Below are 22103 nucleotides of genomic sequence, written 5' to 3'. Positions count from 1 at the left end.
CCTATCAGAATCTAAGATCCAAATGGACATCGACTAAGACCGGTCTGAGTCAAGATCTGGAATACATGTGCCGGTGGTGGATAAACCAAAAGAGACCAAAGTCGTGCCCTTCCGGCATCGTAGTCGGATCATTATCGGATCCGGAAATTGGCCTGTTTTAAAATGCCGAATCTATTGGATCTAACTTGACTTTGTAATGGAATTATATACTAGTGAGTATCTTGTGATAAAAAACTAAGAACTTATAGATCTCGTTTGATGGAGAAACATTGACGTTATAGAAAGTGTCTGGAAATACATTTAGGAAAGCAAAATGTCTGCATAAATTGCTTGGATTTGGGCAAGATCCAGTTAGTAATCAAACTTTAATATCTTCTATAATTCTGTTACTGAGCAATCACTTATATCTGATTATATGAAAAATATTTGAATTCTACTTTTTAATCTTCTCCGTTCATTTGAGGTCAAAACAACAACTTGGTAATAGATGTATCTAAGCCATTTCGTCTCCAATCTAGCCCTCAATGGGAAGAAATTCACACAAAATTTATAGAGTTGAGAATCTCATACAATTTAAAAATTGTATTAGTTCAGATTTTGTTTAAAATCTAACACTTATATTCCTACTTTCAATAGATGAGCCGGAATTTTGTTGGTTGAGGAAGGAGGGGTCCTATTTCGAAATATATATGACTCTTCAAATGCATAATCAAATGATTGAGGGGCATTAAACAAATGAATGATGGCCACCAAGATATAAATAATCAAATAACTTGGAAACTACTAATAAGTAAATTGTGGGACTGTGTAGGCAATTGCCTACACAAAGTGTTATAATTTTATACATGAATCTACTCCGAAGATTGGATCAGATTCATGTAACACTAAAACTAGGTATCTATGTACTTCATAAAACACTCACAAATTGTTTCATTTGCCAAATGATCTGAGCTTTCTGATGACTTAGGCTAACAAATTGAAGTCTTGCTCTGTCTGTCTTGCAGATTGGAGATTACCTCCAAAGACTTCTTGTGGAACCCTCGCCTCCTCATCGCAGTTTCAGATCCATGGCTATCAACCATGGCCTTTAAGTCCAACCCCACGACGAGCTGTGTCAATTGGCGTACTATCTTTTAAACATGGGACACAGATGAGATCTATCCACTTTAAGAAGTTATCAGTGGACCCGTGTAGACCTCTTTTAAGAACATATGGATGTAATGCACTCCCATAAAAGTGGGATCTCCATTCTAGTACTTTCGCACTTCACAGTAAGATCAAGTGAGACAAAGTCATTGAACTTGATCAAATAGAACTCAGATAGTCTACCATCAACCACGCCATAGAAATCAAGGAATTACGCTCCTGGTCTTTTGCCCACAATTTCTGAACTCTTTTGGGTTTTTAATTTCTCATCTCGTGCAGCGAAAAATTCAAGTTGCAGACAAAGTGGAAGCGTACTTTTTTTGCATATATCTGGACCCGAGCAATTGGGTAGTCCCGGGAATTTTTTTGCCACAAGAAAAAAATCCCAATTTACAACATGCACGCGTTAAATATTAGATTCCAGAATTTAATCTTAAAAAAAAACTTTAAGGGGTGATTTTTCAAGGAGCGTTTGATTGTCTCCGAGTCAAGACTGGAGGTGATCTAAAAGTTTGGGTTCTCATAATTCGGATTCTTTTCCTAATAAGGATATGAAACCTGTCTTTCGAAAGAGATACGGATTCCACAATAAATGAGTAATTCTTCAATTTTAAAAACTTATATATCTCAATTAAGGCTCTCTTCCTCTGATTTGAGATGCATTGTCAAATTCAGAGTTGAAAGGCGCTTTTAAACCCCAAAAAAGTTTCTCACTTGGGGTGGGCACGGCGAGCTTCTGCCCTGCAGAAAACTATCAAGTGGTCGGAATTCGCGACCAAAATGACAAGGGCTCTATGGAGACTGACGAACCTCCTTGAGAGAGGCCACGAGGCCACTGTGAGAAGGCAAGAGAAGAAGAGTCAAAAGAGCCAAGTTCCAATGCCGCATAAAAGATGACTCTTCTAATTGATGAACACGCCCCAGCTGAGTGTGGTTGTTGGATATCAACAATAACCTGTCCGCATTAAGAGAATAGACATATGCGACTCAATGGCAATTGACAAGCTCTCATCCTTAAAACCTTCACTGCTGCTGCCCTCTTTGTCTCATTTAACACATAACCATAAACGAAAACCAACCGAAGAGAGAGAGAGAGAGAGATCAGGCTGAAACATTGTCTTCTGAGTTATCTGTTTCTCTGACCATCCGGGAACCGTTCCTAGGGCCAGCTGCATCCGTTTTGCTAGGTATAAAAACGCCGGTGCCAGCAACTGGCGGCCTTCTGCGCTGGACGACCATGGGCCATCCCGGCGCTGCCGATACTAAGGGGATGGGAAGGAGTCCCAACTTGGGGACGCCGTCCACCTGTCCGCATTCACTGGAGTCGTCGGCCAGCTTGCAGGAGAAGTCCTTCTCTTGGAGTCCGCTCACCTGCCACAGTGTCATTCTCCTGGCTAAAAGGGGCTTCCGGGAGATCACGACCGGCCGAGCATGGTTGCTGCCGTCTGTGCAAACCTTCACGAAGGTGACGGTGGTTCGCTTGCTTGGAGATGGGCAGATTGCATGGGTAGTGCTGGCACTGTTGCCACGCATGACTACGAGTGACCTGCATATGACAAATTTGAGTCAGGCCATCCCTGATCTTTTCCAATCTTTTCTAGATAAAAATTAAAAAAAAGCAAACTTTTTCCGTTCTGCTGGGAGAAAAACCGCGGCTAATCCACCTCAACACTGTTTTTTCTTTTTTCTTTTCAGAAGAAGATAAACGATAGAAGAGATTGAACTCAATATGGAAACATATATATTCTAACAGGTTCTGATGAATCTGACTGAAAACATTGATTTAGATTCTTAGAATTTTATACTTATTAAACAAAAAAAGAAATATGGTAAACTAGGCGCATACCCTTCATTAAGCGGAAGCTCTAGAGAGCCCTTGTAGTTGCCATGGCGGTCACTCATGAAGATCCGGCCGAAAACCATCTTGCAATCAGAGCTCAGTGAAAGTGTTGAAATTGGGTGCTCAATATGTGGGGGCCTCAAATAAGGTTGAGAGCATTCACCCTGACCAGAGAAATCATATATGGCCATTGTCATGCAGGTTGTAATAAGAGATAATAAATCAAGAAATAAGCCGCATTCATGGAAATACGAGGTGTGCAGGAGCCATTTGGAGTGGCTGGAGCGAAGCTTAGGACCACAAATTTGCAAGGAGTACTACAGGACTGACTAACTAAAGAAAAAGCAGTAAAGAAATACACCAAATTTTTTTATTTGTATGCTGAGGAAACTCAAAGATGTACCTCGTCAAAGAAATTGATAATGCAACAATTCGGCTTTCTGCTTTCTGGTATCAAATGCCAGTGAACCAGGCGATCGATGGCAGCTTCAAAAGCCGTTGGAATTGGTTCAACGTAGCCTGTAAAAGGAAAAATATATACATATATTCAACTGCACAGCGATAAAGAGAAGCCAACAGGAAACCATAAATGAATGGACATGAAGGAGATGTAATCAGTTAATACACAAAAGGTGGACTTTATTAAGGTCGTCACGTTGAAAACCTGTACAGTTGATCTTCCATTTTAGCACTGAATTCATACGGAGCTCATAGCAACAATTAATTTGGCAGGTCAGATTTCGAGAGTTCTGTTCCGGTAGTCATGAAAAGCAGTTGTTGGACATGTCGTACCAGGGCACTCTGAGATACATCATGTCCAGATTCTCATCACGAAAATAAGAAATTTATTAAAAATTATGGATAAAATAGTAGTCATACAAATAGGACGGACGAGAAGGGAAGGACAGGCTGCCGATCCCGTTAAATCAACAGCCAGCAGATTGAATGAGCTAGCTAGCTCCAAAGAAAATGAACTGTCTAGTCGACTCAATTATATAATTCAATGCTTAGTGACCCATATAAACCCATCCAGACAGTTCAAGTAAAATATGAAAACTTTGTATATACACATTGAAGCTAAAAATGCAAAATATTTCAAATAGCAATTAAAAAAAAAAAAAAAACTGTGTTAGTAGACAGTCTGAGGAACTATAAAAACAAAAGTACCAATAACACATGAGCGTGATTCATAGGAAGGGGCACAAAGAGGAGAGCCCAAGACTACTGGGTTCCAGAATTCATTCATCCCAGGGACGTACAGAGAAACTGAAAGAATGGAGCCATAAGTGGTTACTTGGCTTATCTTTCTTCTGCCCGAAGACTGGGATGCCGAGCTGAATCATTTCTCTTCTGTTGCCTTTCAGTTGCTTGTTGAAGGATATGTAGGTTTCACCTGAATTCGCATGTAAAGCAATTAGCACAATGACAAGAAAGTAGCAACATCAATTGCCCAAGGAACACAGAACTTGAGATGCATGTCTTGATGTCACAGAAGAACGACAAACAAAATGCAGCGCTACATATATGGCTCTCTTATTTCTTTTTGTTTTCTATGCTTCTCCCAACCTTAAAATATGCAAGTTGGCGGCCAAAGTCTTCAATTTAGCCAGGCAATATAAACACAAACACAGTCAAAATGCAAGAGAGATTGCATGCAACAGAATTTCACAGTCACATGTTCTTGGTAATGCATTGGATGGTCCAAATGAAGAAATGTACAGTTTTTATATAAGGAATGAGCAGCATCTGACAGAGTGAATACCCCGAAGGAAAAAAAGGAAAGAAAATAGTTAGCCATTAACTTATTGACTTTTTCAACCTTTCCAAATATTTAGCAGTGTCCGGGAAAGACTCTTCTCTTTTCCATACCTTTCACTGTGTCCCTCCTACTTTATGCAAATTTGGTCCATAATAAGGCGCATGCGTCACGATTCCAAAGAATAGAAAATGCATGAGCCCCAGAAAATGAATACAACATGCGAGATATATGGATACAAATGTTTACAATTGACATAACGTTGGAATGACTTGATTCCCAAAATAAGGACCAAGGGGATTGCAAAGATGCAGGATTGCATATGTTGCATAGTCGAACCTCATATGCTTATCTGTATTACAAGATACCACCACATGCATATCAGAAAAGACCATAAACTGTCACGCATGAACGAGATATAAAACGCATAACCTGTATATATACTACTGTAATTCCGTGTGCGGCAGCGAGCAGAATGATAGGCGTGCCATGCATTTCAAAGGAACGGTCTTACATAGAATAATCTAAAGAGTCAAATTTCAGTAGGATAAATTTCATAGCTTGTATATCCACCCTTGATATTGCAGCTCAATTTGCAAATTCAGGACTTGAATTTTTTTATATTTCATTTATGGATCAGTAGGTTGGCTGAATAATCAGAAGAGGCAGAACCTTAAAATCGTTTTGTATTGCCGCACAAGAAAAACATAAAAGCAAACAAGTACCAACCTATAAAAGTCACTAAAATAAACACGTAACGCCAGTAAGCAATACAAGTTCCAGCATCTTATTTTTCAAGCATCCTTTTATGACAGTTATGCATTAAAATCTTCATTATATAAGAGCTATACCAGCAAACTTGAATTTTATATTTTTACTGTGTTGAAGACATCATGCACTCGTACACAACAAACTATTTTGCACAGCAAAAGGTGAGATGGAGACCTGTAACTGTAAGCCATTTGTGGACCCAAATGGGCTGGCCTTGCATGATTTGCCAACCAACTATGATTTGCAGAAAGGACATAGTGTAGTATGCTCGAAGATGGAAATAACGCAGACAAACCAAAGATTTAGATTGTTCTACAATATTCAATAACCTTTTTCTTTCTCCGTCCAGTACTAGTTGGTGAAATTCCGGGTAAAGCCACAGATAACTCGCGACAGACGGAACGGTGGCAATAGGATTCAGGCCTTCCTCCTAGGAAAGCGTTGTCCGTGGCCTAGACAATTACATTCTACAAAATAGACGAGACCTTAAAGCAACGTCAATATACCTGAAAGCTCCCCTTTTTGACCTGCAACACGCAGCTCATCAGCAATTGAGACCAGCCTTGAGAGCTCTAATTCAGTAAATATACCATCATACAATTTCAGGCCTTTCACAACATTAACCTGCCAACAGCATACGGAAATGAAGAAAATTTCTTACAATAATTAGAAAGTAAAAAATGCAAACTTAGTGTTACGATGTGTAAAGAAGAGAATTTGCCTGAATGGTATAAAACTCACCATGTGTCCATCTATTGGCTCCTTAGCACTGAAACCTTTTGTAGTTCTGACTCTTTCTGGGCCTTCATTGAGATCATCATATTCGGAGAAAGTATTAAGATCTTCGACAGCATTCGAACTATTTGAGCCCAAAACTGACAAGAACAAACGGGATGTAAGATATACAACTATCAAGATCAAGGAAGGGTGGCTACTGAAGTTAAGAAATTTATTTTTCAAATGTAGGTGGAAAATAGACGTTAATGAGGGGCAAACCAGTGAGGTTCAATCTCATTCTCTGGTCTTACCTGTCTGAATTCTTTCAAACGCACTAGCTTCACACTTGAAGGACTTTTCGTTCTATTTGCGCAGAGTGGATAATGTGTGACCATACCACAGAAACAAACCCGGGAACCACAGAATTACTGCAAGTAAATTGCATTAAGTGATGCATCGAAGACTGTCACCGATGCGTCTTAACCGTTCCGGTTGAAGTGGCGTTGTCCAAACAATCACTCATATATGCACAATAACCAAATATGGCTCATAGCCTCATACTATGGCCTTTGATTAACTCTGGGGAGTGTTTTACTTGTGTGGAAGATCCAACCAGGTTTTGGAATTATTTGAGTTGTGAGAAGTGAGAACTATAATGTGCACCTCGGAATTATGACTACCAATTGCTAGAGGAGCTCAAGCACATTAGACCAATATTTGACGTCCAACCCCCAAAAAAGATCTTTTGGCTATTATTTATAATGCTACTCAGGGCTAAGTAGCCATTTTAACAGCAAGACTTCAGGTTCTCGGCATCACTAAATTTGCGCGTTTTTTAGTCCCACGTGAAACTTGTGAGAACCAGCATTTTAAGCATCCAGGGCAGATCTCAACACTCATCCTTACTGCCTCACTTGATTTAGCTCTCAGCTACATTTAAGTTTTTTATACTGTAATTCTTGGAGCGTATTTGAACAAAATATTGTTCTGTTTAGCATGGTTTAATGGATTATTCTAACAATCATGAAGGTTTTGGCACATGGTCGTCTAGATGATGACCAGAGTACTCTTTCAGGAACAGGCCTGTGAGCTGCTTTTTCTTTCTCTGCTCTGTGTTTTTATTTCACTGTTACTTGTCTAAGGGAACAAAAAAGATACAGAACAATGGCTGAAATAAGGCGCATGTTGGAAGAACCTTAGAAATGTAGAACGGAAATGTGTGACCACAATCAAGCAATACTTGGAAAGAAGCAACCAGGACCAGCTTCACAAGTAGAGACAATAAATTACTGCAGCTGCTTCTGCTTTGAAGCACTGATGACAACAATTTTAAAATGAAAAAGAGCATCCCATAACTAGAAAGCCAAGTAGTTAATAAGTTACCAGCACTATATTCGTGTCTCTGATGCGCACAAAGCTTAAGCTTTACAATAGTTCCAAACGTCCAAGCACCATCATTTTTTAAATAACAACGAACTACCCTTGTATTTTTGGGCATGTTTCAGTCTTTGGTTTAGATGCCGCTTATTTAGAAACTTGGTTGTATAGCGCGTCGGCTCCTGTCGGGCGACGGTGGCAACGAGGGGCCTGAAACAAATTTAGGGACGAGCGCGGCTCTATATCGACCCATATATTAACAAAATAATATCTAAAAATTATTCTGCAGTTTTTTAATCGCGTCTACATCGAGGCGCATCTGCCAAAATCTCGTGGAGAGAAAAACCGTATTTACAGTATTGGTGAGACAGCCAAAGAGAATATCCATAACGTGAAGGGATCTACGAAAGAATATCCATTGCCGAGAAGGATTTGCATAATTGAGTCCCCGGCAACCCATTCCCAACCATCTGCGTCACGAGGACACGCAGACGCAAGACAACAAGTGCGAAATCAAAATAAAAATTAAAAGGACTTGAAGTTTTGAAAAGCAACTTTTTCCATTAAAATCTTTCATTGGCATTTCTCATGACAAAGACGGTTTTACTGACAATACTCTAATTAAAATATGAAGATCTAAATGAAATATCAGCTGAAACACAAGCAAGGGAAAGAAAAAGTCACCGCAACCTCGATTAAGACGTCCTAGACATCCTTAAGGATGGGTGACCCTGACCCAGTCTATAGTCTCTCTAAAGCCGCCCTCCTCTCTTTTCTTTCTTAGCATGGCAATTGGCACCGACACTTCGCCACATTTATATCCAAGGCAACAAATTAAAAAAAAGCTTCTCGTCATCGGTGGACGACCGAAAAAATAAAAAGGGCCGCACTCGGATGGGCTGCATCCCTCAAATTCATTCATCATGGTGCGCGGCCAATCATGTGGCAGCTTTTCCCTGCTGGCCCCGCCCGCGTTGCCTTGAGAACCAAAAAGGAGTCGGTTTACACTACACAAATGGATGCCCACCCTGGCTCATGGGTCCATGGAGCCTCCTAAATCCAACGCCCACAACCACTTGCATCTCGGTAGCGCCAGCTCGACGCCTAACGTCGGCCTATTACTACAATCAGAGCCGCTGGTTCATGATCGGCGACGGTCCAGATTCTTGGCCTCGGAGGGGAGAGGCCCTAACTTTTTGTGAAAATCAAGTTGGCACACGGATTAAGAGAACGCAACGTCTGGCGTCCATCATGCCTCTTTGCTCCTCAAACCGCTCGACATGGAGCCCGCAGAAAGTGGGCCACGAGGCCCATAACGCCATAGCATCCAGACGAGAGTTGAGAATCTTTGGACTCTCCCTCTTTCCCTTCATGTTTTTCCATGAACCACATGATCCGGCACAGGACAAGCATCAAACCGAGGACGAGACGGAAGTTCCCGAGTCGTTTGCTCGCCCTTCCCCACCTGGAATGGAGAAACGCCTAGGCCACATGCACCAGCAGAAGGCTGCTAACCGGCCTGATCTAACCGCCTCGCCTCGTTCAAGTTGTGCTCCACGCAAGCTTGAACCCCAGTCTGACCTACCTCTAATGCGCTTGAGCCTAGTCTGAGACTCTGAGCTTATACTACAATGACCTGGGGAAAGTATGCGACTGGGACACCAAAATAAAGCTACCTTTTTTTCTCCACAGATTTATATGCCGTTGATTAGTCCAAGATAGGCTCAAGACTCAAGTTTAGCGTCCAGTGTCTCGTATATATTTTACGGGTCCACACAAAACTTTCTCTTACGAGTATAATGACTGCCAATTTTGCTAATTCTCAAAACTACTCATGAGCCTTGAATTCTACTTAAAACGAGAATGCAAGAGTGACATTCCATCGTTTATGAGAGAAAACAGCTAAAATGACATTCGCTCATTTAGTTGGGTGATGCGCGAGTCAAGGAGGTCAGCTCCGGAATTTCATGGAAAAGTTAGGTACGCATCTTAAATAGTCAGAAAGAGAGACGTAAATTACCTTTTTACCATATCAAACATAATAAAGCATAGAAAGCAACTTCTATGTCACGATGCTTGAACCAATTTATTGAAACGACGCGTGCTTACCTTGAGTTCGTCGTGTTTGTCTCTATGACAAAGGAACAAAACCCCACATTTAAAAGATGCAGCATTTTGTCCGTCAGACAACAAAGAAATATTTTATTCCATAACACCAACGTCTAGCAATTAATGACGTGTGTGAATGCGTGTCATTGCGAATTCAAACTTAAAGCCGCATGACCAGTAGTGTCCCCTAAATATGCAGCCCTCAGATTGAACCCTTGATTTTTTTAAATCAGTCTTTATATTGAGCTTTTCCTAACTATTAATCATGAAATCCATTATTTTACCTTATGTACACAAACTTGTCCAACTTCAAACGAGATGAGATGAAGAACACTCCTTACCTCATCCTTAAGTGTTCGTTATGCTTAAACGGCAAACGAGCGTACTCTATTATCCTTCGTTAAAAATATGATTAATAAAAGTGGATTAGCTCCATGAACTCGTTTTCCCCAGTTGACAAGCTGACATAAAAGATTAAAAAGAAAAAAGACAATGTCATCACTAACGTTAACGATCAGTCTTGCTCTTGTTCCAAAAGGTCGCCTCCCCAACGCGGGAGAACAACTCGGGTAACTAGCCAATAGCCGAACAAGAGATGTCCTTAGCAACCGAGTGGCCCATAAAATAGAACCGACTCAGGCGAGGAGGAGGAAACGACTCGACAAAACGAGACGGCTTCGAAGGGAAAGGCACCAACAATATGCCTTCCTACTCATTCGAGTGTGGCTCGTCCCAGGCAAGGGACATCAATTGACTCGCAGAGACATCGTCGATCTCCTGATTCGGCAGCCATGGTGAGTCGACTCAAAGGCGTTGTTCCTCTTCGACTCGGGCGAAGCAGGAAGTTATCTATGAACGATCGTCCGAGACATGGAACCCGGCCGGTCATCTCACCGGACAGCGGAATCGGCCTGTGAATATGCAATCCACGCATGGATTAGTTGTCTTCCTGTTTATTTTCTCCTCTTTTTTTTTTTTTGAAGAAAATGACAAACAATGAACGAAAGGAACCGTAGAAATGACTTGGATTGCCGGAAAATGGCTAGCCAACATTAAAATTCATCATCGGCCGGCTGAACTCCCGTAAGCAGCTGAAGCTCTCTCTCTCTCTCTCTCTCTCTCTCTCTCTCTGTGTGTGTGTGTGTGTGTGTGTGAGAGAGAGAGAGAGAGAGACCGAGCCGCTGCTGCAGAGTTCTAACGGACTCTAGGACGAAAAGGTTCAAGCATTGAAAAAAGACCTAGTCGAATAAGCACACAACAGACCAAATTCTGAAAGACGGATCGGAAACAGAATTCTACCTGAAATTCCGAGATCGCCGGGGGCCGGATCGTCCTTCTCCATCACCGATCCTTCACTCTGCAATTCCTTCCCTTCACCCGGCGTGACCCGTTTCTCCACACTGAAAGCGCCAACCCGCGTCTCTTCTTTTTGCTCTTCCTTCTTCGCCATCACTTCCGTCTCTGACTCTACGTTCTTCTCTTCCTCCTGGTTTCCTGCTTCCTTCTCCACCTTCTCTTCCGCCATTGCCACCACGTTCTTCTCTTCTTCCTCACTCCCCGCTTCCTTCTCCACCTTCCGTTCAACCACTTCCTTGTTCATCTCCTCCACATCCACCACCTCCGTCGCTGCTATTTTCCACTTCTCCGCCTTCCCGTCGGGCTTCCGGGCTGCGGCGGCATCGCCGAGTGCCGCTACGATCTCGGCAATGGAGAAGTACGTCTGTGCGTGGAGGATCGGGATCCAATTCATCCGACGCCGGTGGATGGCTGCGAAAACGTGGTCATACTCCTGCTGGAGATCGGAGCTAGCGACACCGCGGAGATGATAGCAGAGCGCGTCGATAATGGCGTTTGCGGCCGTGAACTCGCTTCTGAACCACGAGAGCAGGGCGTCGGTTGCCGGACTCCGGCTGACTCTGGCTTGATCCATTCGCTCGTTTGGGATTGTGAAGTACTGGTCGGTTTACGCCGGAAAACCCCCTCCAGTCATCTTTCCGCTGCCCACTAGAACGGCGACGACAGCGACGGCAATTTTTCACACTTCCTCCTCCTCTGCTCTTCTCCTCTCGGGTTTGTTAGCGAGGCGGAAGGGCCGGTGAGGACGTTGGTGATTTTATGGGAGCAGCTGGGCCCGGGGGTTGATGCAGCTGGCGCTGCGATGGAGGGCGTGGCGGGCGAATTAAAGCGGGACTTCGGATGCGCGGGAGATGACAGATCTGATCTCCGGATCTGATCCATATCCCTTTGATTGTTTCCTGTACCACTCCAAAAGTAATGGATCGGCACATATAGAGTCAGATCTAGATATCATTTTCTTTTCTCTCAGGAAATTTTCCATGTTCCTACGCAGATGAAGTGATCCAAAATACTTGGGGTTTGTATAAATGATTAGCACACATAACTTTCACATTTCTGCTCATTGCACATATTTCATGTAATATATTTATATATATAAGAAGCGGGTAGAAACTTGACTATTAGATTGAGTTTATATTTAAAATTATATTAAGGCCCAGCATGATACGAATCAAATCCAATCTATCTCCATACTTTCCACATGGAACATTCAATAATGAGTATAATAATGGGGCTCCAATTTCGAAAGAACTCGAATTGCTAGCACTTTGCACATAATTATTATTAAATGAGAGCAATTGACTCGCATGGAGGAGGCTTCAATGTGTGGCGTGTGTTAATCTATGCCTCTGTACAGTGATGGAGGCAAAATTATTGTGTCAGAAACATCGGGGCCGCCCAGCCTCCCCATGAAGAGCCGGTAATCGACCCGAGCAGCTAACCTTGTTCCGTTAAGAGCCGATATCAAAAAGACGTTAAAAAAGAGAAAAAAGTTCGAAGTTCTTTTTCATCAACTCCTTAAAAGATAATTTGATGACTAAAAGATAATTTGAGCAAATTGTTGGTTTGATTAAGAGACGGCTTACTTGTCGCCTGTTGTCTTTTATTTGGTAAATTTTACAGAGAGCGAGAGTATCTGAATTGGACCACCAATACAACAAAAACCGAACCACATGGCTTCAAAACCTTAGCACATGCAACCTTCCAAAGAGAAACAACCAAGAGATCCGGGCCCGGGCTATTATCGGGTCGGACCCAGTTCCTGTGAATAGTGGCGGAGCCAGAATTTTTTGGCTATGGGGCACTCTTATAAAAATTCTCATTTATGAAGGAATATAACATATATAAATAAGTAAATAATTGTAAGAAATCTATGTAAAAATAAATAAAAATTTTGTTGTTCGTGTGGGCAACTGCCCATGCCAACTTATATGTAACTCAACGTTGTGTTCGTTTGTACCAAGAGACTGGTACAGTTCAATTCAACGTTGTGTTCGTTTGGATTTGATTGTGTCGAATCTCTATAATGGGAGACTGGTATGATTCAATTCAACGTTTCAACGTTTTGTTGGTTCGAATTTGATTGTGTTGTAGCTCTATAATTAATTCGGACCATATTTATTTATTCTGTCATTGGACAAACTACATTGCTAATATTGACCCCAAGAAAAAAATCATAGGTACAATTAGTCGGTGAACAGCCAACCAACTCACTCTAAAAATTGGATAAGTTTTATCCATGGTCATTAAAGCCTCTTAAAAGGATAGACTAAATTTAATGAGTTGTTTCAATAAATCGAAACATGCAGTTATTAAGGGAATTCCTTATTTATATATTTTTTAAAAAAATTTAGAACAGATTCATAAAATATTATGCTATAGTGTTTTATAAACATGGTCTAATTTTTAACAAAAAACAATCCAGTTATCGAACAGTCCGAAACAGAATATTACTATTCTATATATCTACCTACTTAAAAATTAAAATAGATGATGAAACACTTTTTTAAATAAAATAGATTCCGAAACACTTTAAAATGAGTAAGATACCACAAAAAGAGCAAGCACCCAAACCTAGGGCTGCATAACCAGCCAAGACAACTCGGGTTCGACTCAAACTCACTTGAAAAAAATCGGCTCGTGCTTGACTCGTTTATAAATGAGCCGAGTTCGAACTTACAAAGATACTCAAAATGATAAATGAGTCGAGTTTGAGTTTCAGGAACTCGACTCGTTTATACTCGACTGGACTCACAAAAACCAATACTCTATATAATATTATGAAAACCGGTTTCACAAGTTACACGAGTTAAACGAGTTACACATACTCGAAACAATAAACCAGTCAAGTTCGAGTTTCAAGAACTCGACTCGACTCGACTCACAAAAACCAGTACTCTATATAATATTATCAAAACCCGTTTCACAAGTTACAAGAGTTAACGCTAAATGAATTAACACCTAAATGAGTTAAATGAGTCGAGTTTGAGCTCGATTTTATGTATTCGAGTCGAGCTCAAGCTTGTTATAAGGAGCTCAACTCGAGTTCGAGCTCGAGTTTTTTGAGTCGAGTCAGCTAACCAAGCTCAGGCTCAACTCGACTAGTGTGCAGCCCCACCCAAATCCACCGCCAGCAACACACATGTAATGATAAGAAGAAGTCTAAATCAACGTGATGGGCTTCCCCGATTTATGAAAAGGGTAAAAGGGAAGACACTCATAGAAAGTTTGGAGACGGAAATACAAAAAGCAAGAATGAGATAAAGTAAACAAGATGTAAAAGAAACATATACGTTACCAGATGTGACATGAAAGACCATAAGTGGATTATATAGGAGGGAGAACTTTCAAGTTCCATTGTGGAAGGATGACATTAAGAGATAACTTCAATGAAGCAAAAAGTAATTGCGACAAGTTTCCTTTTTTTCCCTAGCAAACAAACAAAGAGATGTACCAGAAAAGTAGGAGATTATTTTTTTCTTCTTTCTATTGAGTTGTGTTGATAGTGAGACCCACATCCGGCCTTTGCCCTCCCACAATTTTTTTCTGGAATGTTTCACAAAATACGCGTAAAGATTTGACATTGGCAAAGAAAGCACTTGAAATATTGTTAAAAAATACAGCCAAACCTTTTGCTAAGGTCCGTAAGTTTGTCTGTCAGAACATGGTTTTAAATTATTGAAAATTACCATTTTGCTCTTTCGAAAAAATGACCCGAGACTTTACACATAAGGAGCGTTTGGATGACACTCTCAAAAAGCTTAGTTTTGTGAAAATCAAGTTTTGTAAAAAAACAGGATGAAAACCTAAACTCGGTTTAGATGCTTAGATAACAAGCGAAAAACTTAGTTTAGAAGCAAAAATCAGTTTTGCCTGAAAAACCTGGAGAAAGTTAAGTTTTATGCCCTTTATGAAAACCAAGTTTTGCCAAAACTAGGTTTTGGCGAAACCCAATTTTAGTGTCATCCAAATGTTCTTTGAATTGGTATTTTGAGGAAAAATCATGTTTTTCTTTCCTAAAACCTGGTTTTAGATTGTCATCCAAACCCCCCCTTAGTTTTGTGAATATATCGAAATTTTCTCATTTACACTTGTTATTACAAATTAACTCAGTGTGCAAATACAAAAATGTTAGGCCTCTTTGTTATTGGGACAATTTTCTTAGACAAAGACGTTGTGGCTGGAGTGGGCAATACAAAATGTACTTTATTTACTCATAGAAACTTCATAATTTTCAGTTTTTTATATATGAGTGCCCCTTAAAACTTGAAATTTAAAATTTAAAGTGCGTCCTATTCAGAAATTTCTGACTCCGCGACTGGTTTGGTAGATCGTCAAAAAAAGAAGTGCACCTACTTTGCTCCTCACTTTCTCCAATTTGAAGGCCTTTGACCAACTGGTGGCTGAAAGCACGAGTTAGTTTGGCTACATACATCTCCATGAGTTCCACATTCTTGCATGCATTATTTTTTACACCTCCAGGGTCGAGGGCTGCTTTAAATTATGCAGGAGGTGGCGGCCCATGGATTTCAGACCTTTGTCCACCCATCACTAGACATGTTAAAAACACACAAAATGTTGTTAAAAACACTCCTAAGTCCTTTCCAGGTTTATTAAAAACATTCATAGTGGAAAATCATTATTTTGCCCTCTAAACATGAACTAAACTATATTTTGCATAGTTAAGAAGGTTAATATAAATTAATGAACGAGAATGTTGTTCATTTTAAAGTTGTTTTAGTCATTTTATCTAATTAACGCAACTTAAGTTAGTGATAGTCTAAAGTTGAATCAACAAAATCTTAATTTTTATTACCACTGTGAAATTTTTTAACAGTATGAAGAGTTAGATGATTTTTTTAATCACTAAACCTTAGATATGTTTATGAAAGTTTCTGCAAAAAGGGAAAAGGGTAAAGCAAGGTCAGGCAGACTTCTACCGCTTTATGAATTATGCCAACAGACAAGCCTTGAGTATTGGACTCTTGTCTTCCTCCAACTTAAATAAACGGCATGAATGTTTATTAAATAACGAATTCATGGTCATCTCCAGGTCGACAAAGACGAACAAGAAGAGCGTCGAGATTTTGTTTTAAAGATACAGAGACTTTTGAGCTAAATATATGCTTAAGGAAGCTTTACTTTCATCAATGAAGTTGTCACTTGACCATTAAAGGCCCTAACTTAATCCCAATATGGTAGCAACCAGTTACGAGAATTATAATAGCAAGCACACATGCATGCATACATGTAAACATACTCTTGCAACTGTGTGTGCAACTGTATGTGTGTGTGTGTGTGTGTATATACATAAATTCCTCTTAAAAATGAATATATATGAAGCAGAAGATCCAGATAGGCGTTATCTCGTTAAATTTGATCTGTTGGCTCTTCCTAAACGCTTTAGCTAGACAAGTTCAATTTCTTGCTTCCATCCGGTCCATTCTGCTCCAACAAACTGTGTTCCATGGACGTGCGATTGACTTGGGCAGCCTCTGTTTCCTTTATCATGTGGGCCTATTTGTGTCGTTGTTTTGACATCTCGTACATCAAACCACATATGATGGACAATGAACATCAATAAAGCAAGAAAAAGTAATCAGTTAGTTGTTAGAATAGTTTCCCTGAACGGACACACGGACATGTAGACATGCACACGTACATTTAATTGGTATATTTGAAAAAGTATATCATACCTATGTGCATAGTTTCTTGTGCTGGTTTTTTTTTTTGCTTAGTTTCATTATTAGACGTGATCTTATAATTGATTAAATGGAAAACGTATAAAAAGTTAAAACTTTATATATATATGTTCTTTAAGCAAACAAAAAGATCAGCAGCTTATGTAACACGGGAAATTTGATGGCAGAAGATGCAATTTCAAACAAAAAAGAAATAGGTTCTGAGTGTCTCCGAAATGAGATGCTTGAGAGCTCGCAGTTTCATACACATAGCTACAGCTCAAGTTCAAATGGTTGCTTACTTCCACGAGCGAACGTCAAGATTATAATAGGTCAATCACAACGAAGCTAATGAGTCCAACCTTAGAAGCAACGAGCTGGTTCAAACAACCGTGCCATAACATGAAGAACCAGAGACCATTTTTTCCTTGCTGACCATACCCATCCTACTCAAGTCCTTTAGCTGCTAAACTAATCGTGAACTTAACTGATGCAATTAAAAGCGGCTCTAAGTGGAGCTGAGTAAACCAACATTGCCTCGGCAATTATTATATTGAACACCATTAACTTCGCATCATCGATATATCAGAATCTTAAACTCAGACCCCGCTATCAACATATTCAGAGAGAGATCCAGCATTCAGGTAAATTGCACCCAGCTTGTTAGACAACATAGGTTATAAGATACATTACAGCATAGAACTGTTGAAGACCACACACTATGAACCATCAGATATCACAAAGAGTAACATCATCAGGCTCTCCACAGCAATTGTAAGTTTACCCATCAGACTGCATGCCCCTCAAGATCTGTAGGAGCGAGATAAACAGGTTGAGGATGTCAAGGTAGAGAACAACAGATGCCCAGATGTACTCATCATAGTTGAATCGCTTAATCAAGTTGTCGGTGTCATAGACAATGTAGGCCGAGAAAATGAGAGCACCAAAGAAACCATAGATTGCAACCGAAGTCGATCCAAGGGGGAAGAATGCCTGCTCAACAAACAAAAGTCAGGGAAAAGTGGATTTCACATCCCTTTGTCTCTCATTCTTCAGACGCTAATGGCATTAAAACGGTTGTGTTAGATTTGGTTGTAGAGTGCAATACCTTAAATTATGAACCATAATACGGATGAGTTATTTTTAGGGAAATACAGAAAGCAAAGATAGACAATGAATCATGTATCCAACTGGGTGAAATTTAAAGATGAGATGAACTCATTTCTTATGCCACGCCACATTAGCTCTGGACTGCTTATTAGACTGTGGGGAACCTAAGATGCTACTCAATCGATACTATTTGCATTGTTATGCTTAGTATTTTGTGGAAATATCATCTGAAAATTAACAATTACGTGAGGTTTTTCAACAACTAAAGCACAAAGAAATCCATATTCCTTGATAGCATAGTTACTAACTTTTTTTACTTTTCAATGTTGAACCTGCAAAGCAGGACACATTCCTTTTAAGTCGTACCATCAGTTACAATAAGAAATTTATGCAGCAAGGGCCTGAAAAATATCTGCTGTACCCTATGAATCAGTTCTATGATGTGATACATGCACTTCTTCCTAAATAGACCAATTTACAAACTCAGAGCAGAAACCAAAAACCATTACCCTGTCTGTGCTGCATGGGCGCTGACAGAAGTGATGGCATTGGACACTTTATATGGGTGCCACACATGGCAAAGATTAAAACGTCTGAAAACTAAATATGGCTAATTATGTTTATGTCTGTGTCCAGTGTGTGTTGTGTGAAACTAAAAGAAAGGGAATGGTGTGTCTACTTTCCATTTGTTATCTGATCAAAAGGAGAGGAAGGGTAGAATTTAAACGCCAACCTTCTCTTTTTTCTAATTTGATAGAAAAGAGAGAACCTCATTTTCTGGCACAACCTTTGAAGGGGTGCCCAGAGAATGTCAACATTGATGTTGATGTCCAGGATAGTCATACATGGAAACTTAAGGCCTGTAGAAGTGTTCATGTAACATAGCACAGAGTGAATCAAGGATCTATAATCTACATCATTAACAATGTGAGCAAACCGCCATGGTACATGCTGCATACAATTACTTTCGAATAGTTTGATTTGAGACTAAAGAAATATGAATATGCACCCAAAACTTCAACCAAGGGAAAGAACCATTACCTACCAAACTACTCTCGGCCCCAGACTAGACAAGAGAATGTGGACTAGATTCAGTATTTCAGAAATAGTTTGTCAAATAAATCAACCATTTCATAAAGAAAAACATTAAAATGAGAATTACTAGAATAAGAAAATGGGAAATGTCAGACGGGAGAAAGAATATGACAAAAAGCAGTAAAATGCTGAACCATTAGGCCTTAGAGATCAGAAGCTTGACCTGGATGAATCCTGTGACAATTAGAAGTATAAGACCAGCAAATAGAACTGGACCAAGGTAGCTGAAGTCCTTGCCCTTCCTTGCAGCCCAGAAGGTATAGCCAGTCAGAGAAGAAACCACAGCCGATGTTAAAATGAGTGCTTCCAATACAATTTCTCCTGCAATTGTCAAGGTAGATGTCTTTATCTGATCCTAGATGTATGATAGCAACAAAGCGGAAATGTGTGTGTGTGTGCAATAAAGAGAGAAAGCATACCTTGAGTATTAGCACAGGCCACACCAACCGAGAGACTCAAGAAAACAGTGAACAGTCCAAGGAATATAAGATTCAAAGGGTGCTTCTGCTGATAGATATACATGGGCACCATCACTGCACACCAAGTCTAAGTATCAGCAATTTTAAAGAGAACACACAGCATATACTCTGCAAGAAAGCAGAGAACTCCACTCCTTGAAAATTTGATCAGCCATGGTCTACTTGACAGCTACTTAATATATGTATGAACTTTGAACTTATATTAACTTGTCTGAGTGCAAAATAAATAACTTTCAGAAAGCACCTAATTTCCTAGGAATTCGTGAAGAAGAAGCAAAATTTTTAAAATCTTTAGTCACGCAAATACATGAAGGTCTACAAAGGGTGCCCTTACATATCAGAATAAGTGTAAAACTCATTTCACTGCAGAAATTAGCAGGAGCTCCTTGGACACTAATACCAAAACATAGAAAAAGAAATTTTTTCTTTATTTATCCATGATGACGTACCATCATAGGAAAATAAGATTTCTTCTTATTTATCCATGAGAACAGAAGAAAAATACGAGGCCCTACTGTCTGTACCACCAATATGCACAAGTCCTCAACGATGACAGATGATAGAGGACAATTCTAAGTTATTCATCCCTAAAGCTCCCTTAAACAGGACTTCTGAATACCAACCCAACAAACAAAGAAAACTATTAGCTCACTTCAATTCCACGTACTTATCCATAACCAATACAGTCCAACTTTTCCAGCCACAAACAGTGTTCACTAAAAACATTTTGTCCTTGAGGTGTTCCCTAAAAGCAAAATAACCAAGATCGTTCTGCCCAAATCCTCAAAAGATTCTAGGAATGGATGTTCTAGACATGCCTCAAAAATTCACCATAAACTGTCTTATGATAAGTTTTAGTTGCAGGCCGAAACCTTCCAAGTGGCAGAAGCAACCACCAAAACTCAAGAGAGACCAGCACCCCTTCTGAGATAAACCAGCCTGTAAGTACGATCTTCAATATTATGGCGGATTTAGAGAACAGGTTGATTGTGAATATAAATAAGAAGGATGAACACAATGCGTTGATCACCTTATTCCCCAAAAAATGAGCGGATGTTTTCATTCCACTAGCAAATTGAGCATTGGATGCACAGCAAAGTACAATGACAGTTAAGATAACAATCTCATTGTAGCTTGGGTTTACTGTCGAGAACATCCAAACGAATTTACAGCGTCTAACGCAAGGGGTAAGACAAAATTTCATAGCCAAAATTAATTATCAGTATTTAACAAAATCTGAAAAAAGGAAATGAAAACTCAGAACCTTCAATTATACAAGAGAACAAGCAAACCTTTCTCAAACCAAAAAATTCTACCAGTTACCAACCAAAATTGAATCCAAACATCAACTCACAAAACAAATTGCTTGGAAACTCAAGATTAAAGAGTAACAATCACAAATCTGTAACAAAAAATCTCCTTCTCTATCAAAACAAAAAATAATCAAACCACAACCAAAAACCAAGATAAATAGACGTAAAGGGGAAAACAAACATAGAGGATGCGTATGCATGGAACAAATAAGCCATCAAAACAACATATCAAAGATCGAAATACATAACGATCCGCAAGACCGTCAAACTACACCACATCTCCCGCCAAAAACAACCAACGATCTTTTCTACAACAAGATCGACGAACAAATGCCCAAATATAAAATCCGCAAACACACGTCAAAACAGTCGAATAACTCACAGATCAAGGGCACGAGCGACAGGCCCAGCGCCAGACCGGGACTGTTCTTGAGGGTCTCATTGATTGGCGGGTGGAGAACGACCACTGCGGAGACCAGCGTGGTGAGGACAATCTGGGTAGCCAGGATGCCATAGACCTTGCGGATAAATCCCCACCTGAGCTCGTTCTCGCCATAACCCAGGCCCGGGTAAAGCGTCCCGGCCTCGATATCCCCCTTCTCGACGCTGGTGAACCCGTACATCTCTCTCTATCTCTGTCTTCCTTTCCCCCGCGGATGACCGGATGCCGGAGAAAGGATGTGAGGGAGAAGAGTCAATCCTCATCGCCATTCCGCGGTAAAACGTTTCATCGAAATTAACCTTGACTTCCTCATTTTACATAGATAAGCTGAATATTTCGTTTATTACACTTAGCCGCTCATTTTTATTCTCGTGCATACTTCAATAGTTCAATGGGACATATGACATCAACACAATGCACAATCAATGCGAGTACTTTTACACGTTTTCATACGTTAGATCTTAAACTGCCTAAGTGGTAGATGTACTAGACTTCTCGTGAGGTGTTTGACGATTGTTTGATCAATTAAATCGATTAAAATTACTTTGATTTTATTGCTTTAATGCAAAATTATTAACATTCAATGTCCATGTTTACTTTACGGTGGATTAACAAGAAACGGACAAAATACTCACTCTAAGTACCAATTTTGGGTATTTTATTCTGGATAAAATATTTTAATTTCAAAAGCGCCACTTAGTTCATTTTTCTAGATGTTCACATAAGAAAAAAAAAAAAGTTTACGCAAAAAAAGGTAGTAGTTTCATTAGGATAAAGAAGATAACCCTTAGTTTTAGCGGCAAAAATCTGTATTGCCACAAAAAACCTGGTTTAGAGTGTCATCTTTCAATATCATACCGGCTCATGAATTGATTAAAAGATTCTTCTCTAGCTTTTACATAAAACAACCC

General features: G+C 39.9%; 2 protein-coding genes across 2 annotated transcripts; both read right to left on the bottom strand.

The window, feature by feature from the left end:
* Positions 1–2137: 2137 nt before the first annotated feature.
* LOC116261454 (RNA demethylase ALKBH10B-like) lies at positions 2138–11823 on the bottom strand. Its single transcript, XM_031640219.2, has 7 exons — positions 11016–11823; positions 6255–6388; positions 6020–6137; positions 4281–4379; positions 3390–3505; positions 2993–3150; positions 2138–2692 (listed from the first exon to the last, which is right to left on the bottom strand). The coding sequence occupies exons 1-7, from the start codon at positions 11644–11646 to the stop codon at positions 2248–2250; spliced, it is 1701 nt and encodes a 566-aa protein (XP_031496079.1). The 5' UTR covers positions 11647–11823; the 3' UTR covers positions 2138–2247.
* A 5453-nt stretch (positions 11824–17276) lies between these two features.
* Positions 17277–21456, bottom strand: LOC116261502 (BI1-like protein). The gene is made up of 4 exons (XM_031640289.2): positions 21133–21456; positions 19378–19491; positions 19122–19279; positions 17277–17746 (listed from the first exon to the last, which is right to left on the bottom strand). Exons 1-4 carry the CDS (start codon positions 21371–21373, stop codon positions 17534–17536), a joined length of 726 nt encoding a protein of 241 aa, XP_031496149.1. The 5' UTR covers positions 21374–21456; the 3' UTR covers positions 17277–17533.
* Between the last annotated feature and the right edge of the window lie 647 nt (positions 21457–22103).

The sequence above is a fragment of the Nymphaea colorata genome, chromosome 9 (genome assembly GCF_008831285.2).
Source record: "Nymphaea colorata isolate Beijing-Zhang1983 chromosome 9, ASM883128v2, whole genome shotgun sequence".
NCBI classification, from domain to species: Eukaryota; Viridiplantae; Streptophyta; class Magnoliopsida; order Nymphaeales; family Nymphaeaceae; genus Nymphaea; species Nymphaea colorata.
This window is presented reverse-complemented; position numbering and strand designations above follow the sequence as displayed.

Bases quoted from the DNA above. Each gene is read 5' to 3' on its own strand.
- LOC116261454 (XM_031640219.2), bottom strand. From the start codon at position 11,646: ATGGATCAAGCCAGAGTCAGCCGGAGTCCGGCAACCGACGCCCTGCTC. The intron at 3,506-4,280 runs GTAACCACTTAT...TTCCTTTTACAG, and splicing joins GCAGAAGAAAGATAAGCCAA to GCTACGTTGAACCAATTCCA. The intron at 3,151-3,389 runs GTACATCTTTGA...TTCTCTGGTCAG, and splicing joins TTATCAATTTCTTTGACGAG to GGTGAATGCTCTCAACCTTA.
- LOC116261502 (XM_031640289.2), bottom strand. From the start codon at position 21,373: ATGTACGGGTTCACCAGCGTCGAGAAGGGGGATATCGAGGCCGGGACG. The intron at 19,492-21,132 runs GTGAGTTATTCG...CTTGGTGTGCAG, and splicing joins GTCGCTCGTGCCCTTGATCT to TGATGGTGCCCATGTATATC. The intron at 17,747-19,121 runs GTCAAGCTTCTG...TTTGTTGAGCAG, and splicing joins TTGTCACAGGATTCATCCAG to GCATTCTTCCCCCTTGGATC.